General features: G+C 39.2%; 1 protein-coding gene across 1 annotated transcript in view; it reads left to right on the plus strand.

The window, feature by feature from the left end:
- Positions 1 to 23,112, plus strand: part of PCCA (propionyl-CoA carboxylase subunit alpha) — a 393,662-nt gene that overhangs the window by 106,825 nt on the left and 263,725 nt on the right. The window contains exon 7 of the mRNA XM_054012780.1: positions 19,148 to 19,279. Within this exon, the coding sequence (XP_053868755.1) occupies positions 19,148 to 19,279 (132 nt within the window). The remainder of the gene's footprint in view (positions 1 to 19,147; positions 19,280 to 23,112) is intronic.

Raw genomic sequence — 23,112 nt, forward strand, 5'->3', positions numbered from 1 at the left:
CTCTCTCATGAATACAGCCTTTCATGTAATGACTCGTTTCAGAATAATGAATACATACCATTTTATTCAGCGTTCAAAACAGTTAACAAAATATTCCATTAGCAGTAGAGGCAGAGCTGGTAGCAACACCTATAGTTAAATTTCAGAGTGGTAGCCGTGTTAGTCTGTATCAGCAAAAAGAACGAGGAGTACTTGTGGCACTTTATGCCCTAATAAATTTGTTAGTCTCTAAGGTGCCACAAGTACTCCTCATTCTTTTTACCTATAGATAAGGTTGCCTAACATTTTCTGTTATAAGTGCCTGTTTTCAGTTGCTCATAACTTTGTCTTACTCTAACCCGTTGGGCTCTTTCCCCCCCATGCTTGCTGTGTTGCAGACAGAATTAACTTTCTGTAATGTTTCAGTGAAATGGTTCAGCCATTTCCAAAGAACGAGGTTAGGAGAAAAAAGTAGTTCTGCTAATGATAAAAATATTTTTCAGACACTTTTGTGAAGTGATTTGGAGCAGGAATTGCAAATTTGTTATGGGTATAGTTCTAGAATCAGAGATATATCCTTTTCTATGTCATTGAAAATCTGTGTAGATTTTTCTATTTTGGCTCAGTAGAGCTTGTTAGAACGTGGCTGCTAAAATCCCTAAAGCTGCACTGAGCATGCTCATTCCTCACAGAGCTCCCTGCGTGCCAGTTATATTGCGCATGTTCGCAGCCCTCACCAAACATTCTATGTGGGCAGTAGATGTGGTCACCCCAATCTCAAAAAAGGTATATTGAAATTGGAAGAGGTACAACAAAGGTCAACAAAAATGATTGGAGTTATGGAACAGCTTCCATATGAGGAGAGATTAATAAGACTGGGACTTCTCACCTTGGAAAAGAGATGACTACAGGGGGATATGATTGAGGTTGATAAAATCATGACTGGTGTGGAGAAAGTAAATAAGGAAGTGTTATTTACTCCTTATAACACAAGAACTAAGGGTCACCACATGAAATTAATAGGCAGCAGGTTTAAAACAAACAAAAAAGTATTTCTTCACACAAAGCACAGTCAACCTGTGGAACTCTTTGACAGAGGATGTTGTGAAGGCCAAGACTATAACAGAGTTCAAAAAGAACTAGATAAATTCATGGGGGATAGGTCCATCAGTGGCTATTATCCAGGATGGGCAGGGATGGTGTCCCTAACCTCTGTTTGCCGGAAGCTGGGAATGGGCAATAGGATGGATCACTTGATGATTACATGTTCTGTTCATTCCCTCTGGGGCACCTGGCATTGGCCACTGGGACGGGATCCTAGGCTAGATGGACCTTTGCTCTGACCCAGTATGGTTGTTCTTATGGTCACAAAGCTATACCTCCAAATTCAGGGGATTCAGCTGCAGCAGCATCACCTCTCTTTTGGCTTGACCTTTGGAAAGGTCCACTTAGTTGGGAACCAGGAGGAGATGATGGTGAGTTCTAGTTCTAGCTCTCCCACTCACTGGTGTTATTTATGTGCTATTCATAGCCATTAATATTGAGCAATTCCTCATACCCCCTGCAGGCAGGTATCATTTATCTATATTACAGATGGGATAACTGAGTAGTTGCTCAGGTCAGTTCTAGTCTCAGCTCTGTTAGAACTCAGGTCTCTAATGTTTCAAGTCTATCTCATTGATTTAGCCACACTGCCTTTCAGAATGAATGTGCTGAATCTACATGATAGTTCATGCTGTCTGTAACATCTAGTCTACATTGCCTTCAGTAACCTGGAATGGAACCCAAGATTCCCAGTTAACGGCATTCCTTTGCTGTCTTGTAAATAGTTGTGTAAGTCACTGGCAAATTGAGTTTCACATTCCTTTTCTAGTGGCTGTCCCACTAGAGTAACAGTCTGCTACTGCTACCAGTTACTCCATTAGCTCAGTTTGTTGGGGTCTGCTCTGTGGTTATAAAGATAGGTTGGATTCCAAACCTGCTGCTGACCTCTGTGGTGGCTCTGTGGTTCTAATGGAATTTCTATTTTTGCAGTTAAAAAACAAACAAAAAAACCTAAAGGAGCTACATTAAAAACCACTACACTAAAATAATGTGAGGCTTGCAAAATCAAGCAATCGAAAGGAAATGTCAGAATTAAGGTTGTCTATGAAATCTTAATTCAGTCCTTTGTGCATATTGCATTATAAGTTTTTCTTTAATACTACCACTGCTATTGTTAAATCACATACTGTTTGTCCTATACAACCCCTGTCTCATTTTGTGTACCTACTGGACAATGAATAAGGCAGACACTTACAAGAAGAGAAGGGGTTGGTGCTTTAATGTATTGGACTCGGGCCCAGGAGAGCTGGATTCTGTCCTCACCTGTCACAGACTTTCTATGGCCCTGTGTAAAGTATAAACTTTGGTCAGTGTAAGCTACATCAGCGTACAGCTTCTGAAGTTTGTATATTGCTTGGGCATATACGTTCTTGGCTGCTTGCATTGTCCTGCACATACTCACCACAAGTGCTTGTGTCAATGCATAGTGCTGTGCACTATGGGTAGGAATCTCCGTGTGCCAGGCGTCACCGTCTAGCACAATTCCTTTGAGAACCTTTTGCAAGTGTTGTGGGATAGAAATGACTGACTCATGGATCTCTGGGATATAGGAGTCAAGTTTCTAGCATGGAGCTTTCTCCATCCCATAATTTCCACACCATTTTGAAGAAAAAAAAAATCTCACAAACCATGTGGCACTTTTCAGTGTCTGCTATCTCTGACAGAAGCCTGGAGCCCCCAGAGCTCTGCACTGTTCTCATGAATGTTGCAAATACAGAACACACGATTTCCCTGTATTTGCCGACCAACAGGAGGAACTGTAACAGTGGGGTCAGTGATGATTTTTCTATGGTTATTCAAGTGTTGGTGGCTCAGTGGAGACACGTCATTGTTATCAATGTGCTCTGGTTGGGGAAGGTGCATGATGCCCACATCTGTAAGAACAGAGTACTGTTCAGAAGAATAGAGCCTCTCTTCAAATTTTACAACCCCTAATCCATGAATAAAGATTGAATTTTCTGAGGATTAAGTAAATGTTAGTTTGTTTAATGGACCCTTTAAAAAACATATTCTGGTGAGTCTCTGGTGAGGATATCTGGGACTAGATGTCTCAGAATGAAAGTTGTGCATTTTAACCCAGGAATTCCCTCTTCCTGAATTGTGGTCGTTATTCCTGTTCTTGGAGTTCCATGACATGCAAATACAGATTTAATGTGCCTGACAGTTGTCGCTGTTGTGGTGTCTTCTAGTGGGATTACCTCTGGGAAATTGGTTAAGTAGTTCATTATAACCACATGATGTCTTCCCAAGGAATTGCAAGTTGTTTGTGCTTTGTCATTGGTTCTTTCTGCTGGTAATATCTGTACTTCCGATGTGTTCCACACTTGCTTTCTTCTGGCCACAAATTAATAGTGACATAGAACACACCTTCTCTAGCTCTCCTTTTTGATTTGGTCATTCAGAGGTGCCCATCATATATTTATTCCAATATTTTCCTTCTCATCACTATGGAACCATGATCTTTGTATTTTTTCAAAAGCACCCCCAAGATAACTGAAAGCTCCTTTTTACAGTAGGAATAGGCAGGTAGAAAGTGTTTCCCCCTCCTTCCTTTACTTATTGCTTGTATCACTGCAATGTTTCAACCTTAGCTGTTTGTCACCAGTTCATCCCATGTGCCTGTAGATACAGCCCATGGCACTTATCATGTTCACATATATGTTCATTGCTTGTTCCAGATCATCAGACTGTGTATTGTCAGATGGAGGATATACTCTTGCTAAATGGCATCCAGGCTGGAACTCCAGGGTCATATCATACTTTCTGTATATTTTCAAAAATAGTTGCTGTGTCTTTGGTGGTGTTTCTCTAGGTCCATTTTGTGTACAGTAGAACCTCAGAGTTCATAGAATATCAGAGTTGGAAGGGACCTCAGGAGGTCATCTAGTCCAACCCCCTGCTCAAAGCAGGACCAATCCCCAGACAGATTTTTGCCCCAGATCCCTAAATGGCCCCCTCAAGGATTGAACTCAGATACCTGGTTTTAGCAGGTCAATGCTCAAACCACTGAGCTAGCCCTCCCCCTTGAACACGAGAGTTTTGAACTGACCAGTCAACCACACACCTAATTTGGAACAGGAAGTACACTATCAAGCAGCAGCAGAACCCCCTCCCCCCCCACACACCCCCAAAAAGGGGGGGGGAATACAGTATGGTACTGTGTTAAATGTAAACTACTAAAAAAAAAGGGAAAGCAGCATTTTTTTCTGCATAGTAAAGTTTCAAAGCTGTATTAAGTCAATGTTCAGTTGTAAACTTTTGAAAGAACCACCATAAAGTTTTATTCAGAGTGACGAACATTTGAGTTATGAACAACCTTCATTCCCAAGGAGTTTGTAACTCTGAGGTTCTACTGTATTGCAATCAGTTGTTTGTGATCAGTTTCTTCTTTGAGGCTACCACCAGAGAAAATCATGAAAAGTTGTACCTCCATATGCCAGCTCTCATTTCTTCTCAGTTTTCAGTTTGTGCGTACGTCTTCTCTGTAGCTGTCATAGCTCTAGAGGCACACAAGGTTGGCAACCAGTCTGTTCCATGACACTAATAGCACTGCTCCCAGCCCTGTTGAAACATCTGTGGCTTTCAGTGGGCCAAAAAATTACAGCTCTGGAGTTGATGTCTGAACTCTTTCATGCTCTGGCATATATGCCCATTCAGTGCTCTTGTGGAGGTGAGTCTTAGGTGCGTTGTGTGAGCTGCATAGTTAGATATGAATTTGCTGACATAATTCAACAGGCCTAGCAACCTTTATATTTCCTTTTTATCTTCTGGTTTCAGCATGGTCACTGTTGCTCAAATCATTGATTTAACCGGCAAAATTCCCTTTGAGGAATTTCTTCCAAGTATGTTATGTCTCTTGTTTGAAATTGACATTTGGTCTTACTCAGTTTAAGGTTATTAGCTCTTGCAATTTGCAGTACTCTCCTCAGTTGTTCCTGATGTTCAATGGCAGTGCTGCCAAATTAGGTTATCAATGTATACTTTAATGCCTGCTAGACCCTCTAGCAGCTGGCTTATTTTACAGTGAAATAATACTTTTGGAGCCAAACATATTCCAAAAGGCAGTCTTAGGAAGTGGTATCTCCCAAACGGTGTATTGAAACCGCAGATCTTGAAGTCCTCTGTGTCCAAGGGGATCTACCAAAATTCTGCATCCAATTTGCTGAAAAATTTGGGTCCTGCCAACTCGGACAATAGTTCACTTCTTGTGGGCAAGTGGAATTGTTCTCTTTTTATGTTTTTGTTCAGCTCCTTAGGGGTTCATACATAGTTGTAGTCCCCCTCCTTTTTCTCTACAATTACTCAGGAGTAAACCCAGTCTGTTTTGTTTTTCTATTTGGTGAATGATACCATTTGCTGTCATGTTTTGCAGCTCTTTTTCCAGCCTCTTGGAACTTTTCATAGACTCTTTTGCAGATTATGCATCTTCTCATAACTGTGTCTTATGTGTTACTTGTTTCCTGTGAATACATCTGTATATGATGTTATTAATACTTTCTGATTCTTTGATTGTCTGTCTCTGGCATTACATCCTCTTAATGAGACAAAGCACCTCACTCATGTGTAGGCCCAAGATTGGTTGCTTACTTCTGTGTACCACCACAAGCTCTTGTATCATTTCCCCCCTTGTATTTAAATGTCAGTGTGCATTCTCCCAACACTGGAATTTTTCCTCCATTATACTCTTTCACAGATAGTTTTGACTCTTCAACTTTTATATGCTCCTTACATCTCTCTGTTTCAGTTTACTATATTTATTTCTGCCCCAGTGTCTTACCTTGTATGTCACTTAAGTGCCATTTGCGCATATTTTAATTAGTGACCGGTTTCAGAGTAGCAGCCGTGTTAGTCTGTATCCATAAAAAGAACAGGAGTACTTGTGGCACCTTAGAGACTAACAAATTGATTTGAGCATAAGCTTTCGTGGGCTACAGCCCACTTCATCGGATGCATAGAATGGAACATATAACGTGTGTGTGTGTGTGTGAGAGTATAATATATATATATTAATTAGCCTCTTAGAGCCGGTATGGCATTTTGTGTGTGTGTCAGTAAACTTTACAGCACCATGCACAAATACATATATTATTCAGACTTGTTCTGTCAGGAACTTCCAGCCCATCATATATTTTGTTCAATAGGTTTGAAATAAACAACTTCCTTACAAATTAGCTGAGGCACTGATTAGAAGAGGCAGAGTTTAGTACTGGCCCCAAACTACAATTTAGAGTTGAAATGTAGATTAGTAATATTGGTGAAAAATACAAATTCATGTAATGGATTTTATAATCCAGGTTTTTTGATATTTTTAAAAATAAGATAAAGGGCCAAATTCTTGCTTGCTTTACTCAGCCAAGAGTGTAAGTTGCATGACTAAGGTGAATAGGATTTGGTGGAAAATCAGCATCACGTACACAGGCCTTCATATCCAGAGATGTTGAAATCAGCAACAATAATGCTTCTCTCAAGTAGGGTTTGGATATAAATATGTGGGTGGTTTTTTTGTTTTGTTTTGTTTCGTTTTTAAACGCATTAGTATTCAGGAGGAGAAAAAACCCTGTAATAACTTATCTGACATAATTTAGAACAGTTGAACACAGAACAGAGCAATTGGAGGGAGCATTGTATCACTATTAAATAACCAAACACGGAAGACTACATGTTTGCTACTTCTCAGTGAGCTTGTTTGGTACTAGCTGTAAGAGAGATTTTATCTTCTGTTACCAGATAATAAGTGTTGTCCTAGTTCTGTGGGCACAAGTTTAAAGGTTGCTTTTTTTGTAGTAAACAAATTTAAAAAAACCTCTTTCATTAAGTTGGTTTATTTGACTACACTGTTAGTTTTCTAGGATCTAAGCTATATTATCTCCAATTCCCTCTATTTGTGAAAGGATGATCTACCAATACTGCTGTATTGTATGACAGTGTAATATATACTGTATGTAGTGTTGTATATACTGTAATATATGAGGTTTATTTAGATGTCTGTATTACACGTGTTATAGTTACTTGCATTTGTATATATGTTGGAAGATCTTAAAACACTTCACAACCTTAAACTGATATATTTTAGGATGACTTCTCCTCCTACCAATGGAGTGCCTCTAGATCGATGATCATATGCAGCTTGAGTTTGACAGAGCATAGCAACAATGTACTCTTCATTTAAGGGCAGGAAATGAAGAAGAATAGTATGTCCAATTGAAAAAACAGGGGACTTTAGGTAGGCAGAATGTAATTACCCAAGTTGGAGTTTAGTCAGGACAATGGGTGTACAGCCTTATTCTTATGAATAGTGCCACTGGATATTTAATGGCACCTTAGAGACTAACAAATTTGTTAGTCTCTAAGGTGCCACACATACTCCTGTTCTTTTTGCGGATACAGACTAACATGGCTGCTACTCTGAAACCTGGATATTTAATGACTACCTCAGTTTTATGCCATTTGAAAACTAGGACCTCCCAGTATCATGATGATCCAAGCACCCTGTTGTGACACTAGCTCATTACTGATTTGTTGAGACAATGCCACTTACTGAATCATCAATGTCACTACTTCCAGCACCCAGTTCTGCAACAGACTTACATTGGGGAAGTCATTCGTACTCTCTCTGACTCAGGTTCTCAATTTGCAATATGGGTATATTGATGCTTATTCAGCTTTGTAACCCCTGTGAGATCTCTGGGGGAAAAAGTATTGGTAAAATATTAAACATTATTGATTTATTATTTGACTTAGAGGCATTCCCTCCAAGTTCTGATTCAGTTTTATGGGATTATTGCAATTAAAAAAAATCCTGTGACTACAAGGCTGAGATTGTAAGATTTTTGGGGCAGAGACTGTCTTTTATTTCTGTTTGTACAGCACCGTGTGGTCCTGGTTCATGACTGGGGCTGCTAGCCACCAGAATAATACACACAATTAAGATTTTATAATTATTTGTATTATTGATTATCATTATTTGTTGAGCTCCAATTGTTTATATTATTTTGTTAGAGCCATGTAAGTTAAGCACAAGCATAATCTTTTGTAGAATTGAGAACTGTTGCAAACATTTCAGAGAAGAAAGTTTCATTCTTGTATTTATTTGAAAGGTTTCATGTACACCTGTGGCATTGAATGGACAAAGGTACGGTTGTAGGGTATTTAGGTATGTCATATGCACATACGTATATTAACTTTTAGCTTGGTAATATATGAAATGTAAAATACTCGTAAGAAGTGAGCCCAGTTCCTTAGTAACATGAGATACTAGTTTAGCCAAAGGAACACCCCCTCCTCTCCACCATCAGTGCCTGTTTTTCATTTAGTGTAATGTATATTTTGTATTAAACATCTACTTGAGTGTTCTGTGCCAAGTGCAGTTATTGCTTCCAGACTGAAAGTCAAACAGCTTGGAAAATAAAGTACTGGTAACTTTCTCTACTGCAGATAGTACAATCTTTGAAGTAGTGCTTCTTTTGGAAAAGAGAAATGATTGGTATATTAGATGAATCCTAAAAAAACCTTTTTTTGGTGGACAGGGGAAATTAACTAATGCCTTAAGAAGAACAAATCTTATGTGGCTGTTTATATCCTGGAGAAAAGGTAAGTTGCTTAATAATTGGTGTAACTAAAAGGGATTCATATTCACTGTCTAATTGGTGGGAATGGTGTTCCATACGTAGTATATCAGGTGAGTGAAGGCTTTTTCTGTCTTGCTGACACTTTCAGAACGTTTTGTACAACACTTGCATCTTATGAAAGTTTAAGAAAAAACAAAAACCCAACAACTTGTACTAATGGTGAGATAGATGCTCCTTTTGCCTCTGGCAAAATCCTCTACCACAGATGGTCTTGCAGTGAAGAGAACTGTTAGAACTTTTTTTTGTCTTACACTAAAAATGAAAATGGTCCCTACAAGGCTGGAAGATTGAGATTACACTTGTTAGTGTTTGCCATTTCCTTTGTGCATACCTGATTTCTTCTCTTTATCTTCATGTAATCAGGAGCTATATCCATTTCCAGAATCTAATTGAACGCAATGAAGAAAGGGGTTGGGCCGTTAAGCCTCTACATTCTCTGCTCTTTGTGCTGATCATGGTGCTAAAAAGAGATGAGTTAACATAAACCTGAGTAGGCTGTTTAACCTTTTTTCTCTTCTGGAAATGTAGATGCAATAACATTTGCAGCTGAAAAGGCTCATTCGCAGTTTCTAATGTTTAAGGATGCAAATGAAGCATTTTGTCTTTACTGTCGCCTGGAGGTGTTATGCAAGAAAACAGAAAGAGGTTTCTAGGATTAGTTCCACAGATTTCTTTTATCATGTAAAAAACCAAGGCAGGTTTCAGTGCCATGAACTGAAGAAAACAATATGGAAAACATCTAGGGGAAATTCTTACATGTTTTCATCTAGTTCTACCTAAATTTTCTGGGTGTTCATTATTTCTGAAAAGTTAAATACTTAGTTCTGTTGTGGTGCATAATATTAAAGTTAACTTTGTATCCTTTTTGGGATCCTCACTTTTTTTTAAAGTATCCTATAGATAGAAGCACAATTGATCATTAATATTTGTATGTCATGTAAGTTACTGTACACTTACATTTTATAGTAGATTTTCTTTGTTAGAATGTGCTTTCTGACTTCTTATATGGACCGGTGCTGCATTTGGGTTCTTGAGAAATGTACAGTTATAATAATAAAAAGAGGATTACCTAGATTATTCTTAAGCTTTGATTTAGTGTTTTATTAAATAAAATCCAAAGCAAAAACTTGAATTTGAATACTTTTTCACGAAGATGAAGATGGTTAGCTTTTTGAGAGTGCAGAGAACGTTTTTTCAATTGTTTTTTTACTGTTGCACTCTCCTGTTAATGATATTTTAGTGTTCTTATTATTGCATTTCTACAAATTGGTAATTTCTTCTAAATAAAGCAAATACAGTTTATTGTATATACTATGAAATTCCTGTATGTAATAAATGTGAAAATTAGTTCATATGATAGTACTAGTATTACTGTATGATAGTATGATTTTGGAATATATATGCCCTTATAAGATTATTGTGCCATTCTAATTACCATGTTACCTGTATAGAATTTCATATTTTAGGAAACTTTAAAATAAATATTAGTTTCTAATATTACTTTTTCATTTAGTTATTTGTGCCTTAGGTGATGCTGACTAGATGTATTATGGCTGCTCCTTGACCCCTACCCAAGAGGTTACATACCTTTCTTCTGAGAGAACCAGTTGCAGGGGGAGTGGAACTAGACTCCTATAATGCAGTCTTGGGTCCAGTCCATACTGGGCTAGAAACAGTGCTTGGAAATCATGTTTAAACTTTATTTAAGCATGATTCTATCTAAACAGAATTCTGGAACAGTTTCAGTGCCCCCCCCCTTTTTTTTTAATGTTAGTTCTTGTGGAAGTGTACTTAAATATAGTGTAAACACTGTGCCCATACTCTCTTCGCAGCCTGTTACAGAGAGGGCAAGAGTGTCAAATGTTTGGTGCAACTTGAGGTAGTCCTATTTTTGTATCCTGTCCATAGGAGGCTTGTGCTTGTAATATGGACTGAAATGTATTAAATATCCAGAAGGCTAGACTGATTACATATGTTATTTTATTGGTATTATAGGACAAAAATTCACTGTCTTCAATAAAATGATTAATTTGCAATAAAATTTATTTCTGGCTAGTTGGCTGTCTGATCATGTATATATTCCCATTGCTATGTATAAGTTAGACTGTTACTTGGAATGAAGAGTGGGCATAATTCATAGCAGTTCTCAGTGTGGTGGTGGTGTACTACAGAGGAGTATACAAATAAACCTTGTTAGTCTGTTTTAATAAAGCAAAAACATAAATTTAAGCCTCCCACTTGGATGAATTCCAAGTAGAGTAAATACTATCCAACCTATTTCAGGGGTTGCAGGATTTTAAATGGGTATCCTATCATGGTCACATTTTTTTTCCTTATGTTCATAGTTGTGAAAGTGCTTTTAAGGTTTCTATAAACTCAATTTTAAGAACAGTCTGAAGCAAATTTCTTAAACCTAGTTTCATTTGATTTAAAGTAGAGTTCCTTCTTTTTTCAACAACTTTTTTCCTTTTTTTTAAAACCCTTTTTATTTTTAAGATTTATTCTTACATACAGCACTTACATCTACGTGATAGAATATGTAAACAGTAACATGCATAATGCAAGGTTCAAAACTAAAAAAAATTGTCAAAGGATAACTTGACCAAATTACACTATTTTGATATTTCTGTTGTGAATGGTGTGTGTGTGTGTGTGTGTGTGTGTGTGTGTGTGTGTGTGTAATATAAAATATATAAATTTCAAATATAGGATAATGCACAGGGCCATATTAATTTCTTCTTGGATTCCTTGACCCAAAAGACACTAATGACTTATACAATGTAGGGATTGATTTTCAACATTTGTAGTTGTGCCTCTGCTCACATGTAAAATGTGAGTTTACTTTTTGAGCATCTGACCAGAAATATGTGTGCACGTATGTAAATCTGTTTGCACACACATGATCAGAGGCATTTAGACAACCATATTAAAGGGATTTAATATCCACAAATTTATTGAAAACCAGACCTATGATGATGCATTTCTGTAACTTGTCTCTCTTAATATGGGATTCTAGATGTGTTTGAAAGAGTGTATTAATCCTATTTTCTGTCAAGCAGAGAACCAGTCTCTCTAGTATACAGATGGTATTTCCCATACTTAGCTTTTTAACCAATCAGACAGATCATCCATTGTGATAACTTTAATATCTTGGCAAACAACTCTGCTACAGAGGATGTGTATATCCCGTTTGGTTAGAATCTAATTGCTTGAAGTTCATCTGGAACTGGAAAGCGGAGTATCTGCTGATTCTGACTCATTGAATTGAGTGAGGGGTGAAAGTCACAAGGAAGTGTGTGCTAGATGCCTTACGGGTAAAAGCTACATAAAAAGTTTGTTGAAAAACTTCTGTTAGTCACAAAGACTAGTAAAAAGAACAGGAATACTTGTGGCACCTTAGAGAGTAACAAATTTATTTGAGCATAAGCTTTTGTGGACTAAGCAGCTCACTTTATATTATTTTTGATTACAAATAATTGCACTGTAAAAATGATAAATAAAGGAAATAGTATTTTTCAATTCTCCTCATGCAAGTACTGTAGTGCAATCTCTATCGTGAAAGTATAACTTACAAATGTAGATTTTTTTAATTACATAACTGTACTCAAAAACAAAACAATGTAAAACTTTAGAGCCTACAAATCCACTCAGTCCTACTTCTTGTTCAGCCAATCGCTAAGACAAACAAGTTTGTTTACCTTTACGGGAGATACTGCTGCCTACTTCTTATTTACAATGTCACCCGAAAGTGAGAACAGACGTTCGCATGGCACTTTTGTGGCCGGCATTGCAAGGTATTTACATGCCAGATATGTTAAACATTCGTATACCCCTTCATGCTTCAGCCACCATTCCGGAGGACATGCTTCCATGCTGATGATGTTCGTTTAAAAAAAAAAAATAGTGCATTAATTAAATTTGTGACTGAACTCCTTGGGAGAGAATTGTATGTCTCCTGCTCTGTTTTTCCCACATTCTGCCATATATTTCGTGTTATAGCAGTCTCGGATGATGACCCAGCACATGTTGTTTGATTTAAGAAGACTTTCACTGCAGATTTGACAAAATGCAAAGAAGGTACCAAGATGAGATTTCTAGAAATAGCTACAGCACTCGACCCAAGGTTAAGAATTTGAAGTGCCATCCAAAATCTGAGAGGGACGAGGTGTGGAGCATGCTTTCAGAAGTCTTAAAAGCGCAACACTCAGATGCGGAAACTGCAGAACCTGAACCACCAAAAAAGAAAATCAATCTTCTGCTGGTGGCATCTGACTCAGTTGATGAAAATGAACATGCATCGGTCTGCTCTGCTTTGGATCGTTATCGAGCAGAACCCGCCATCAGCCTGGATGCATAGCCTCTGGAATTGTGGTTTAAACATGAAGGGACATATGAGTCTTTAGCGCATCTGGCATGTAAATATCTTGTGACGCCGGCTACAATTGTAAATAAGAAGCAGGCAGCAGTATCTCCCGTAAAGGTAAACAAACTTGTTTGTCTGAGCGATTGGCTGAAGTAGGACTGAGTGGACTTGTAGGCTCTAAAGTTTTTACATTGTTTTATTTTTAAATGCAGTTTTTTCGTACATAATTCGACATTTGTAAGTTCAACTTTCATGATAGAGATTGCACTATGTTACTTATATTAGGCGAATTGAAAATACTATTTTGTTTTTTACAGTGCAGATATTTGTAATAAAAACTCAATATAAAGTGAGCACAGTACACTTTGTATTCTGTGTTGTAATTGAAACCAATATATTTGAAAATGTAGAAAACATCCAAAAATATTTAAATAAATGGTATTCTATTATTAACAGTGCAATGAATCACGATTAATTTTTTTAATCACACGTTTAATTATGAATAATTTTTTTTAATCATTTGACAGCCCTAATTATAAATTTGCTCTTTAGAAAAGTAGAACCACCAAAATTCCCCTTGTTGTAGTTTGCTTTTGGGTATACGGGAAACATCTGACAAAACTTTACCATTGGGTACATGACCATTCTATTTCTAAACAAAATGCAGATGCATGTTATGCTAAGTTTACTGTGAGATCCGAATGTAACAGTCTAAATGCAAAGTGGAAATGTGGCAAGGGTTGGGGTTCAATAAGCCTTCAAGTTTTGAATATATTTTTGAATACATATGTGGGAAAGAGAACAGTTGGAAGTTGTTCTTGATATTTAGTGTAACAGGAGTTTGACAAACTATCAGCTGAAAAGGATTTGGTCTGCTTTTTAGCATCTTAGTTTGGGTATTTGTTGAATTTTCTGCAGTTTCATAGGTATGTTGCAGAGCACAATGTGCAGAGTCCTGCATTTTGAGTGATCTTGTCACACTTCATAGTGTTAAATCACTTTTTGGAATAATTTAGGCGGTGGGAAAGAACTAGATGGGGAAGTGATCCAATGTAGCTAGACTAGCTTCATAGGGGGATGAAGAACAGGTGCTTTTCTGTCTCCTGTTGACATTTTTAGAATAGTTTTATGGGAGGACAAAGATTTTGAGTTGTCAGATGCATAGGACAGTGAGTTGGTGCATGTGTCGAAAGGGAGATTGTTTCCCTCTTATTTTTAGAAAGCACAAGTTTTAAACTAAATTTGAAGGTAATTTAAGAATTTTTTTAAACCCATGTTGTTGTTTTTTAAAAACCATGCAGGTACTTTAACTTTCTTGGACTCAACATGTAGGAATGTTGTGAGTCTGTCATATCTTCTGCAAGTGTAGAATAATGTAGATTTATTCTGGAAGTTCTAAAGTGGACTCATCTAGAATCTATTCTTCCTTGGTATCCCTGCTTGCATTAGAGAACAAAAAGACAGCACAGAAGTTTTATTTGTTGTAATTGTGGACTCTGTGCAACACAATGAGAAGTGGCTTGGCCATAGGATCCGGTTCATGACTTCTTCATTTCTCCTCTTATGGAGAAGTATTCAGACCTTCATCCTGTGAGCTGCTGAACTCTGGCTCAGATCCAGTAAACATTTACGCATGAGCTTAACTTTGTCTGTGGTTTGTCCCAAGTCAGTGTGACTACTTACATGCTTAAATACTTTGCTGAATTGGGGTCACAATGCTCAGCTCCTTGTAGAACCGAGTCCGTAACGCTTTCCTCTATGCTTCTAGGTGAAGTTCCTTTCTTCCTCATCACTTTTTCTGCACCTTCTCTCCTTAGCTTTTTTCCCTTCCTTCCTCATCCCCCCCCCTCACCTTCCTAGGGATGAAAGTAACATTCAACATTTACTGGTGCCGGCCCCCGAAAGGGGTGAGGCCTCAGGTGCAAGGGGCGTCAGCATCCCCCAGCCAGCTCATCCGCGCAGCCTGGCCTGCGTCGCCAGGGGCTCCAGCGGTGACTTAAAGGGCCCGGGCTCTGGCCGCTTTAACGTTGCTGCCTCTTCCCCCTCCCCCCATCATCGTCCTTGCCGGTGGGGACCCGGCAGGGCTGCCGATGGGGGGTGTAAAAGGGGCAACGACGTTAAAGTGCTTTAAGCGGAGTTGTTAAAGCACTGCTGTGGCAGTGCTTTAACGTTGGCTAGTAAGCCCAGTACCTGCCGCCCCTTTTTACTGGTACGCCTTTCCAGCCCGTACTGGCTTACTTTCACCCCTGCACCTTCCTAACATATATCAGAGTCTTAGCTGCCAAAAGTATATGCAATGACTGGCACTTCTGTCAGTGAGAAACTGTGCATCACTGTCTGAAGAAGATAAAGTTTCCTTCTTCTCTCTCTTCCGGTCCTCTGAGGAGTTTGATTCTGGCAGACTCAATGATGGGGATGTGTGATTAATTACAAAAAATCTAATATATATATATATATATATATATATATATATAAAGATCAGACTCCTTTTAAATAGAAAAATACGAAGGAAATGTAAGATTTTTTTTTTAATACCAGTCTTCACAAATATTATTGACTCATGGACTGAGTGGTAACACCTTCCTGAGAAGAAACTTGTTCCTGTTGTATGTTCATAACTACTTAAGATTCAAGAATATGAAAGAAACCTGCTATTGTATCTATACTATAGATGCATCAGATTCTCTTTTTTAATAAAAAGTTGGTCATTTCACTAGGATGATGCATCTTCAAAAGATCCAGTTAACAAATGAATTCCATGTAACTTAATCACCTCTGCGAATGTCGTGAACTTTCCCCTCGGCAGTTTGTGAAAAACTCTCCCTCACTCGTTTCTGGATGATAATTCTCCCTCTCTGCTAGTTCAAGAAATAACGCAGGTTTTTGATTCTCTCTGCTAGATCTACCTGAAGGAATCATTCTTCCACATTCTTATCCACCTATTTCACTGTTTCTGTCAGACACTTCAAAACAGGGTTCAATTTAAATACCTTCAAACTTAGGCTCATAGTTTTCTGTTTAAGAAAAAAACAACAGAAAACAGGGTTGTTTTTTTTCTGTTTACGTTCATATTGTCTATTTCCTTAAATCCATTTAAAGACTTAAGCCCTAAGCTGACTTCTTCTGAAACCAAATCTCAATTTAGTGCTGCAGGTTCTCATTAAACCTTTCTATTAACCACTCCAACAAGCCCCTTAGTATTATCCATTACTTGACTCCCTCAAAATAGCCTTTTTTAGTGGCCCTCAATTCAGACTATATCTGAATTTTTTTCTGAACAAAGTGATCAGTGTTCAGAATACCACCCTCCTCCCTAAATACCTAAGGTGCTCATCCCTAAGATCAACTCCTTATTTCTTGTTCGTGAGAACATCTTACCATCTCTGCATTCTAAGCAATCCCAAAGAGACCATTTTGTAACAAATAATGTGCATTGATTGTTATTTTTGCAACATCATGACATTGCATTTTTCACATTTTGGTGTTTATATCAATAAGTTCTTTATTGACACATCAATAAAATGTGAAGACATAGCTACTGTGAAATCAGCCATAATAATCATAAATGATTACATGGTCTTAAAAGGATAAGATAAATAGGTGACAACCCAACATGCGTGCACACATCCCACACATAAAATTAATTTTAACTTTGTAGTTAGATGTTGATAGATGTTTGGCTGTATGTGTGTGTGCTCTCTGTGTGATGCCCCAGCCCTACGCAGACAGCTGGCATGGTGGACCTCGAGCGACTCACTCAATGACCACAAAATCCATTAACGGACGAAGGCACCAGGCCAGGTTTATTGTTGACAAAGCACAGTACTATTATCCCTCAGCCTCTACCAGACCACTAATACATGTATGCCCATAACAATGTACCAGCTCAGTGAGTGGCGGGACTTTCCGTTCCTTCCTAGGCCAGACAAAAATACTTCCTCTGAAATACATCCTTATACCTCGATACAAAGAAGTTAGTATTGCCCCTCTAACATAGTTAGTTACTGCCCCCTGATGGGGCTAGTTATTATTCATCACCTTGTACATGTTGGTTCAATCAAAACATCTTTATACGTACCACCATCCTGACATTTTTTAGAAGGGGTCAGTGTGTTCCTGTTGTCCTTGGGGAATGTTTTTGTACCATCCTTGATATTAGGATGTTCTGGTACCACTTGATATCGGGATGTGTTTGCTCTGTGACTAGGAGTGTGTATTTCTGTAATATCAGCCCTGTTCTTGCCAGATTCTATGAGCAGATCCTGCCTCATACCAGGCCTCTGATACAAGGGCTTATGTCTCAGGCTCTCTTCCTACTAAATTCCCCCATTTTTTGTCTTTTTATGGGGAGGATATTTACCCATCGTCCCGGAAAAGCATGATGCTTGGACTGAAGATGGCCCAGTGGGCTAAACACTGTTGTTATGTGGCCACCTTACTTTCCCATTCACATATTCACGCCCCGTCTGTTCCTTAGTCTGCACGTTCCCTTGTACGACTGATGGACAGATTTTATTTTCCAATTGTTTTTAGTCCCTTGTAGTGGACCTGGGGATGTTAGGCCTGGCACCATGACTGAGGCATGGGGTGTAGAGTTGTACTTTGATAACCTGTGGGTGACATGAGGAGGTCTTTATACTTAGTTGGTGGTCAGTGAGATGGGCTTTGGTCAGGATTATAATAATATGCACATGTGTATATGTTTGTACCTTAAACATTTATTATAGGACACATTTGATTCAACACACCTCACAGAGTATCCAAGTATACTGATGTCCAACAGCCTTTACAAACTGGTATAAGTACAAACATTTGCTTTAAAAATATTAATAAGCATTTGATTATTCCTTATCATGATTATTCATTACTATGGCAGTGTTGATGGTGGCTGACCTGGGTCATTCCACAAACTTTAAAGCACAAATTCTGAACTTCAAAATAGTATCAGTGTTAAATGTCAGTTGAGAAAATATTGGTATTCAGTAAGCTGTCCTTCCTCAACACTTTCTGTTGTGGTGGGTAACTTTTGCTTCTTAACTGATTGATCAGTCAGAGAGAAGTTCTTCTCTCTTAAATCAAGCCACTGGGAAAAGCCATACAGTCTGGCATGACTACTCTTTTGATGGTTAACCTTAATCCTACTTTGATCCCCATATAAAATTTTGAATATCTTAATAATGTAATAGTTCTGGTTCTAATTTTCGAGTACAAAGGACACACAAGTTCCTTACACTACGTGTGTGTGCACACACACAAAAGGAAAATAGTAACTTTCACCAAAGGTGATTGCAGTGGAATTGCTGGTGGACCTGCATAATATTATCCCTTAATAGAAGATTCTAAGAAACTGTTATGAAAAGTACATTTTTCACTTAAGAAAACCCACTTTTGTTGGGCTAGCATCATAGGGGTTAAACGAGGAAAAACCATAATTCATGCTACTGGTATTAAAGTAATTTTTATGCCACCCTATTTCCAGCTGAATGTGTAATACCACATTTGTAAGATTTTGCTTGTCTGAAGGATGCATGCAAATATTATTATATTTTCCATATTGCAGTATTTTCAATATTTTTTAAGTTCAGTCTTCAAAGTATTTTAAAATGTTGAATAACAGACTTTATACTTTCATTTTGATGTTGGATAAGGCTTTGGTTTAAAGAATGCATAATGAAATCCTGAACTGTATTATACTTTAGTAAGCAATCTTTATAAGTAACTTGTGGCTATTTCAATCATTGGTTAACTGGACTCCTCTCACTCAAGGGATATTTCTAATTTTCAAACTGGAATACTTTGACTTTCTGCTGTTTTCTTTGGCCTGGCTTTGATTTATACAGACATGGATTATAGGGGCTTTGAATCTGTGTGTATGCATGTTTAACAAGTCCATATACATTTTTAATGTACCAGCTCAAATGCTTCTTCCCTTTTAGTTATGTTTCTCCATAAATATATTATTTTCCAAATAAAGTTTGATTAAATAATTTTGATTTTTCTGGTGTAAACCCATAATGAACTTCTGCCTAAGGATTTTTTTTTTTTTTAATTTAAATCTTCATTGTCTCCACAGGCATCAGAAGGTGTCACCTTTATTGGACCTGACACACATGCTATTCAAGCTATGGGAGACAAGATTGAAAGCAAATTATTAGCCAAGAATGCAAAGGTCAACACAATCCCTGGCTTTGATGGAGTGGTCAAGGTGAGAAACTGTTTAACTGCTGTCTCTCCTGTATAGGCTCTCACATTGTTTAAATAAAAGTACCACTCTTTTCAAAGGTGTGATATAAGATGCAATTATAAATTCAATATTCCAACTTCAATAGAAGATCCAACTGAAAAATGTCATGGTCCTGATATTTTCAATGGCAAAAATGCTTCTGAAGAAGAAGAGCTGTTGGAAGAATAGAATGAATTGTCAAATATTAAGCAGTATGCCATGGACGGCATACGAAGTGTGATTCCTCAAAACATCTTACATTTTAAATTACATTTGAGATAGTTAAGACAGGGGAATACGAGTTTAATACACCAGGTGTAGGTTGGTGGTTGTGAGTGTGTGTGTGTGTGTGCATGCATGCATGCATATGTACCTTGATGTGTATTTTTCTTCCTTCATTTTCCCACCAGTTGTATTAACTTTATTGGCATGGCCCAGGTAAAGTGTTGCCAAAGTTAATATGTTAAGTATTTGTGGGCAGCACAGGTTTTGCAGGGGCAATGGCATTTGATACACCATGTCTATTTTGTATTTCTCCCCAGGACTGAGTCAGTTGTAGACTACCATATATTATGAGACTGGTTCTATAAAAAAGCTGTTTCTTTTCTTTTCTTCCAGACTTATAAGCAGTGTTTCTTCCCTGCTTTTAGTAGGAATTCTTACACTATTTCCCATAGGTTTTTCAACCATCTTTGCTGTGTTTCTTACAGCGAAATGGAAAATATTTTGATTTCATCTCTCCTTTGACATATTGATTGTGATGTTGGTCTTCTATTTTTCTACCTTTGTGTGTGTCTGTGTATAGGCTACATAACGGGCTCATAATACAAAACTGTTTTCACATGCTGAATACTTGTTGAAATGTTCACCTTTTGGGGTTAAATTTCTCATTGTTGGTCTTCATCTTCAAGTTGAATTTTTGGGATAAATTTGAGCAAAAATCCCTTCATTTGTTCTTGTTATGGGATAAAGTTATAATCTTGACAGTTGGCATTTACCTGGACCTCACAAGGCTTTGTGTACATTATGAAATATTGTTGCGCTTTCAAGATGATTGTGAACAAATGAATTTCTTGACATAATGCTGACCATGATTTAGGGCTTGTCTACTTGGGGATTTCATGGGGATTTTAGTGCAAAATATCTAGGGTGTGAATTTAAAGTGCGAGAGTGCCTTTTTGTGGTGTAGGTTAATCCTCTTCCAAAATGGATTAAGCTAAACTGCACAAAAGCATTCTTTGCACAGAATAAGTGTGTCCACACAAGGAGATGGTACTAAATACTCACTGATAGCTATACTGTACTAGCTATTCTGGGCTTTTCCCTCGTAGACAAACACTTACTGATCTGCATAGACCAAGACACACAGTGTTCAGCATCATGTCAGCTACCTAGGATTAAAACCTTCTGATGTTTTTTGCTGGAAGGAATGAGTGACAGAGAGATTAATGGGAGAGAGGGAAGTAGAGAGGACATGATGAGGGGAGAAATTGAAAGAACATATCCAAGGACCTGGGAGCAGAGGTAGTCCTTCATCTCCAAGTTCTGCATTTTCACTAAGGGTATATCTACACTGCCCACGTTACAGCATGGCCGTGGCGGTGCTGTGACGTGGGCAGTGTAGAGATACTTTATCGCTGGGGGAGAGCTCTCCCGGCGATTTAAAAAAAAAAAAAAAACAACAACCCACCCCCAACAAGTGGTGGTAGCTTTGTTAAAGCGCTGTCTATACTGGTGCTTTTCAGTGCTAAAACTTTTGTCACTTCATGGGGTGTTTTTTCACACCCTTGAACGACTAAAGTTTTAGCGCTGAAAGTGGCAGTGTAGGCACAGCCTAAATCTAGCTTTTCCTGCAGCAAGAGAAGCCAGCCTGGCTTTTACACAAGTAGCTTTGCTTCCATTATGCTTTCCCCATAGAGAGACAGCTTTACAAAACCATTTTTTCCTATGTGGATTCTTCTTTGAATTGGCCTGAGAATGACCTGGATGCTGGATGCTAGTCACCTGTGGATCTGCATACTCTAGGCCAGGGGTCTCAAACACACGGCCTGGGGGCCGCATGCGGCCCGCGGGTTTATTTTCTGCGGCCCGCGAGCGCCTAGCGGCCCCCCCACCCTCCTCCAGCGTTTACCTAGAGCAGCTCTGGCTGGACGCGCACCGGGGGCAGAGTAGGCTGCCTGCCTGCCTGCCCTGCCCCTGCGCCACTCCAGAAAGTGGCCAGAACGTGAGAAGGGAGGGTGCAGGGTCTGTGTGTTGCTTTTGCTTCAGGCACCACCCTCAGCAGCTCCCATTGGCCGTGGTTCCCTGTTCCCAGCCAATGGGAGCTGCTGGGGGCGGTGCCTGAAGCAACAGAAACAACCGTGCACCCTCCCTTCCCCAGATTCCAGCTGCTTCCCGGAGCCCGCCCCCCGAACCCATCCTGCATCCCAACCCCCTGCTGCATCCCTCCTGCACCCCTCCCCCCCGCCGTACCCCACACCCTTCCTGCACCCTGAGCCCCTGCCACATCCCACACCCCTTCTGCACCCCCTGGGGGCGTGGAGGGGCAGAGTTGGGGTGGGGATTTCAGGGAAAGGGTTGGAGTGGCGGCAGGGAAGGGGTGGGAAGAGGCAGGGCAGGGGCGGGGCCTCATGGAAGGGGTGGAGTGGGGGTAGGGCCGAGGACGGTGGCAGGGAGGTGTCAGTAATGCGGCCCTCAGGCCAATGAACTAGTCCTCATGTGGCCCTCGTGGTCATTTGAGTTTGAGACCCCTGCTCCAGGCAAAATAGCATTGCTAGTGCTGGAGATGGAAATGCCTGGGGCCTGCGATGTCTGAAGGACTCGTGTTCACAAATAATAGTGTTCACAGGCATTTTACAATGGCATTACCATCTTGGAGAGTACACTGCCTTGGATCAAACCTTTATAAAGCCACTACGTATGCTGGTGTACTCTCTGCTGGTGCAGTGCTAATGTTGATGGGAATGCAGAGGTGTTGCAGCAATAACAGGTCATCTTGGATCCATTGCAGGCTTCTACGTCCTGCCTTTCAGCAACTGCTCCATACAAGGTTCGGAAGACTTAGCAACAGTCTGGCTGTTAGCCAGCTGAACTCTGCTCTTCCTGATACCTTGTCCCTCATTCTAACAATCCTAAGGGCAAGTGAGGACTGCAGCTGGAAAAAAATCTGATGAGTAGGACCCATGGAGTTGAATATTCATAAATAGCTTTTATTTTACACATGAAACCATCAACTGTTTATGGAACACTTAATATTAAAAATGCTCATAAAGTTGTTTTATTGGGCTATGTCTATATTGGCAAGTGAAAAACAAAACTTGTGTCGTTCAGAGGTGTTGGAACCCCCCCACCCTCGAAAGATGAAAGTTTTGTCGACGACAAGCACCGGTGTGAACAGCGCTCAGTGTGGAGAGCGCTCCTGCCGACGCCGCTCATTGGGGGTGGAAGTTTTTTGTCGGCAGAAGAGCCAACAGACAGCGGCTACACTGTGCGCATTTTAGAGGCCCAGCTGTTGTGGCACAGCTATGTTGCTAAAAACTGGTAGTGTAGACACAGCCTTAATGTTGTTAGGTACTGGTTGTTTTGTGCTATTGTAAAATATCCTGATTTTGTGGGCTTGATGAGTGGTTAGTAAACACTAACGACAGAACAAATAGCTAGTTTTCCAAAAAACATTGCACCTACAGGCCTCTGGCATCAGTACATATAGTCAGTTATTTTCCCCATTAATAACTGAAAATAACTGACTATATGTACTGATGCCAGAGGCCTGTAGGTGCAATGTTTTTTGGAAAACTAGCTCAGAAACTCCCAGA

The sequence above is a fragment of the Malaclemys terrapin genome, chromosome 1, assembly GCF_027887155.1.
Source record: "Malaclemys terrapin pileata isolate rMalTer1 chromosome 1, rMalTer1.hap1, whole genome shotgun sequence".
Taxonomy (NCBI): domain Eukaryota; kingdom Metazoa; phylum Chordata; order Testudines; family Emydidae; genus Malaclemys; species Malaclemys terrapin.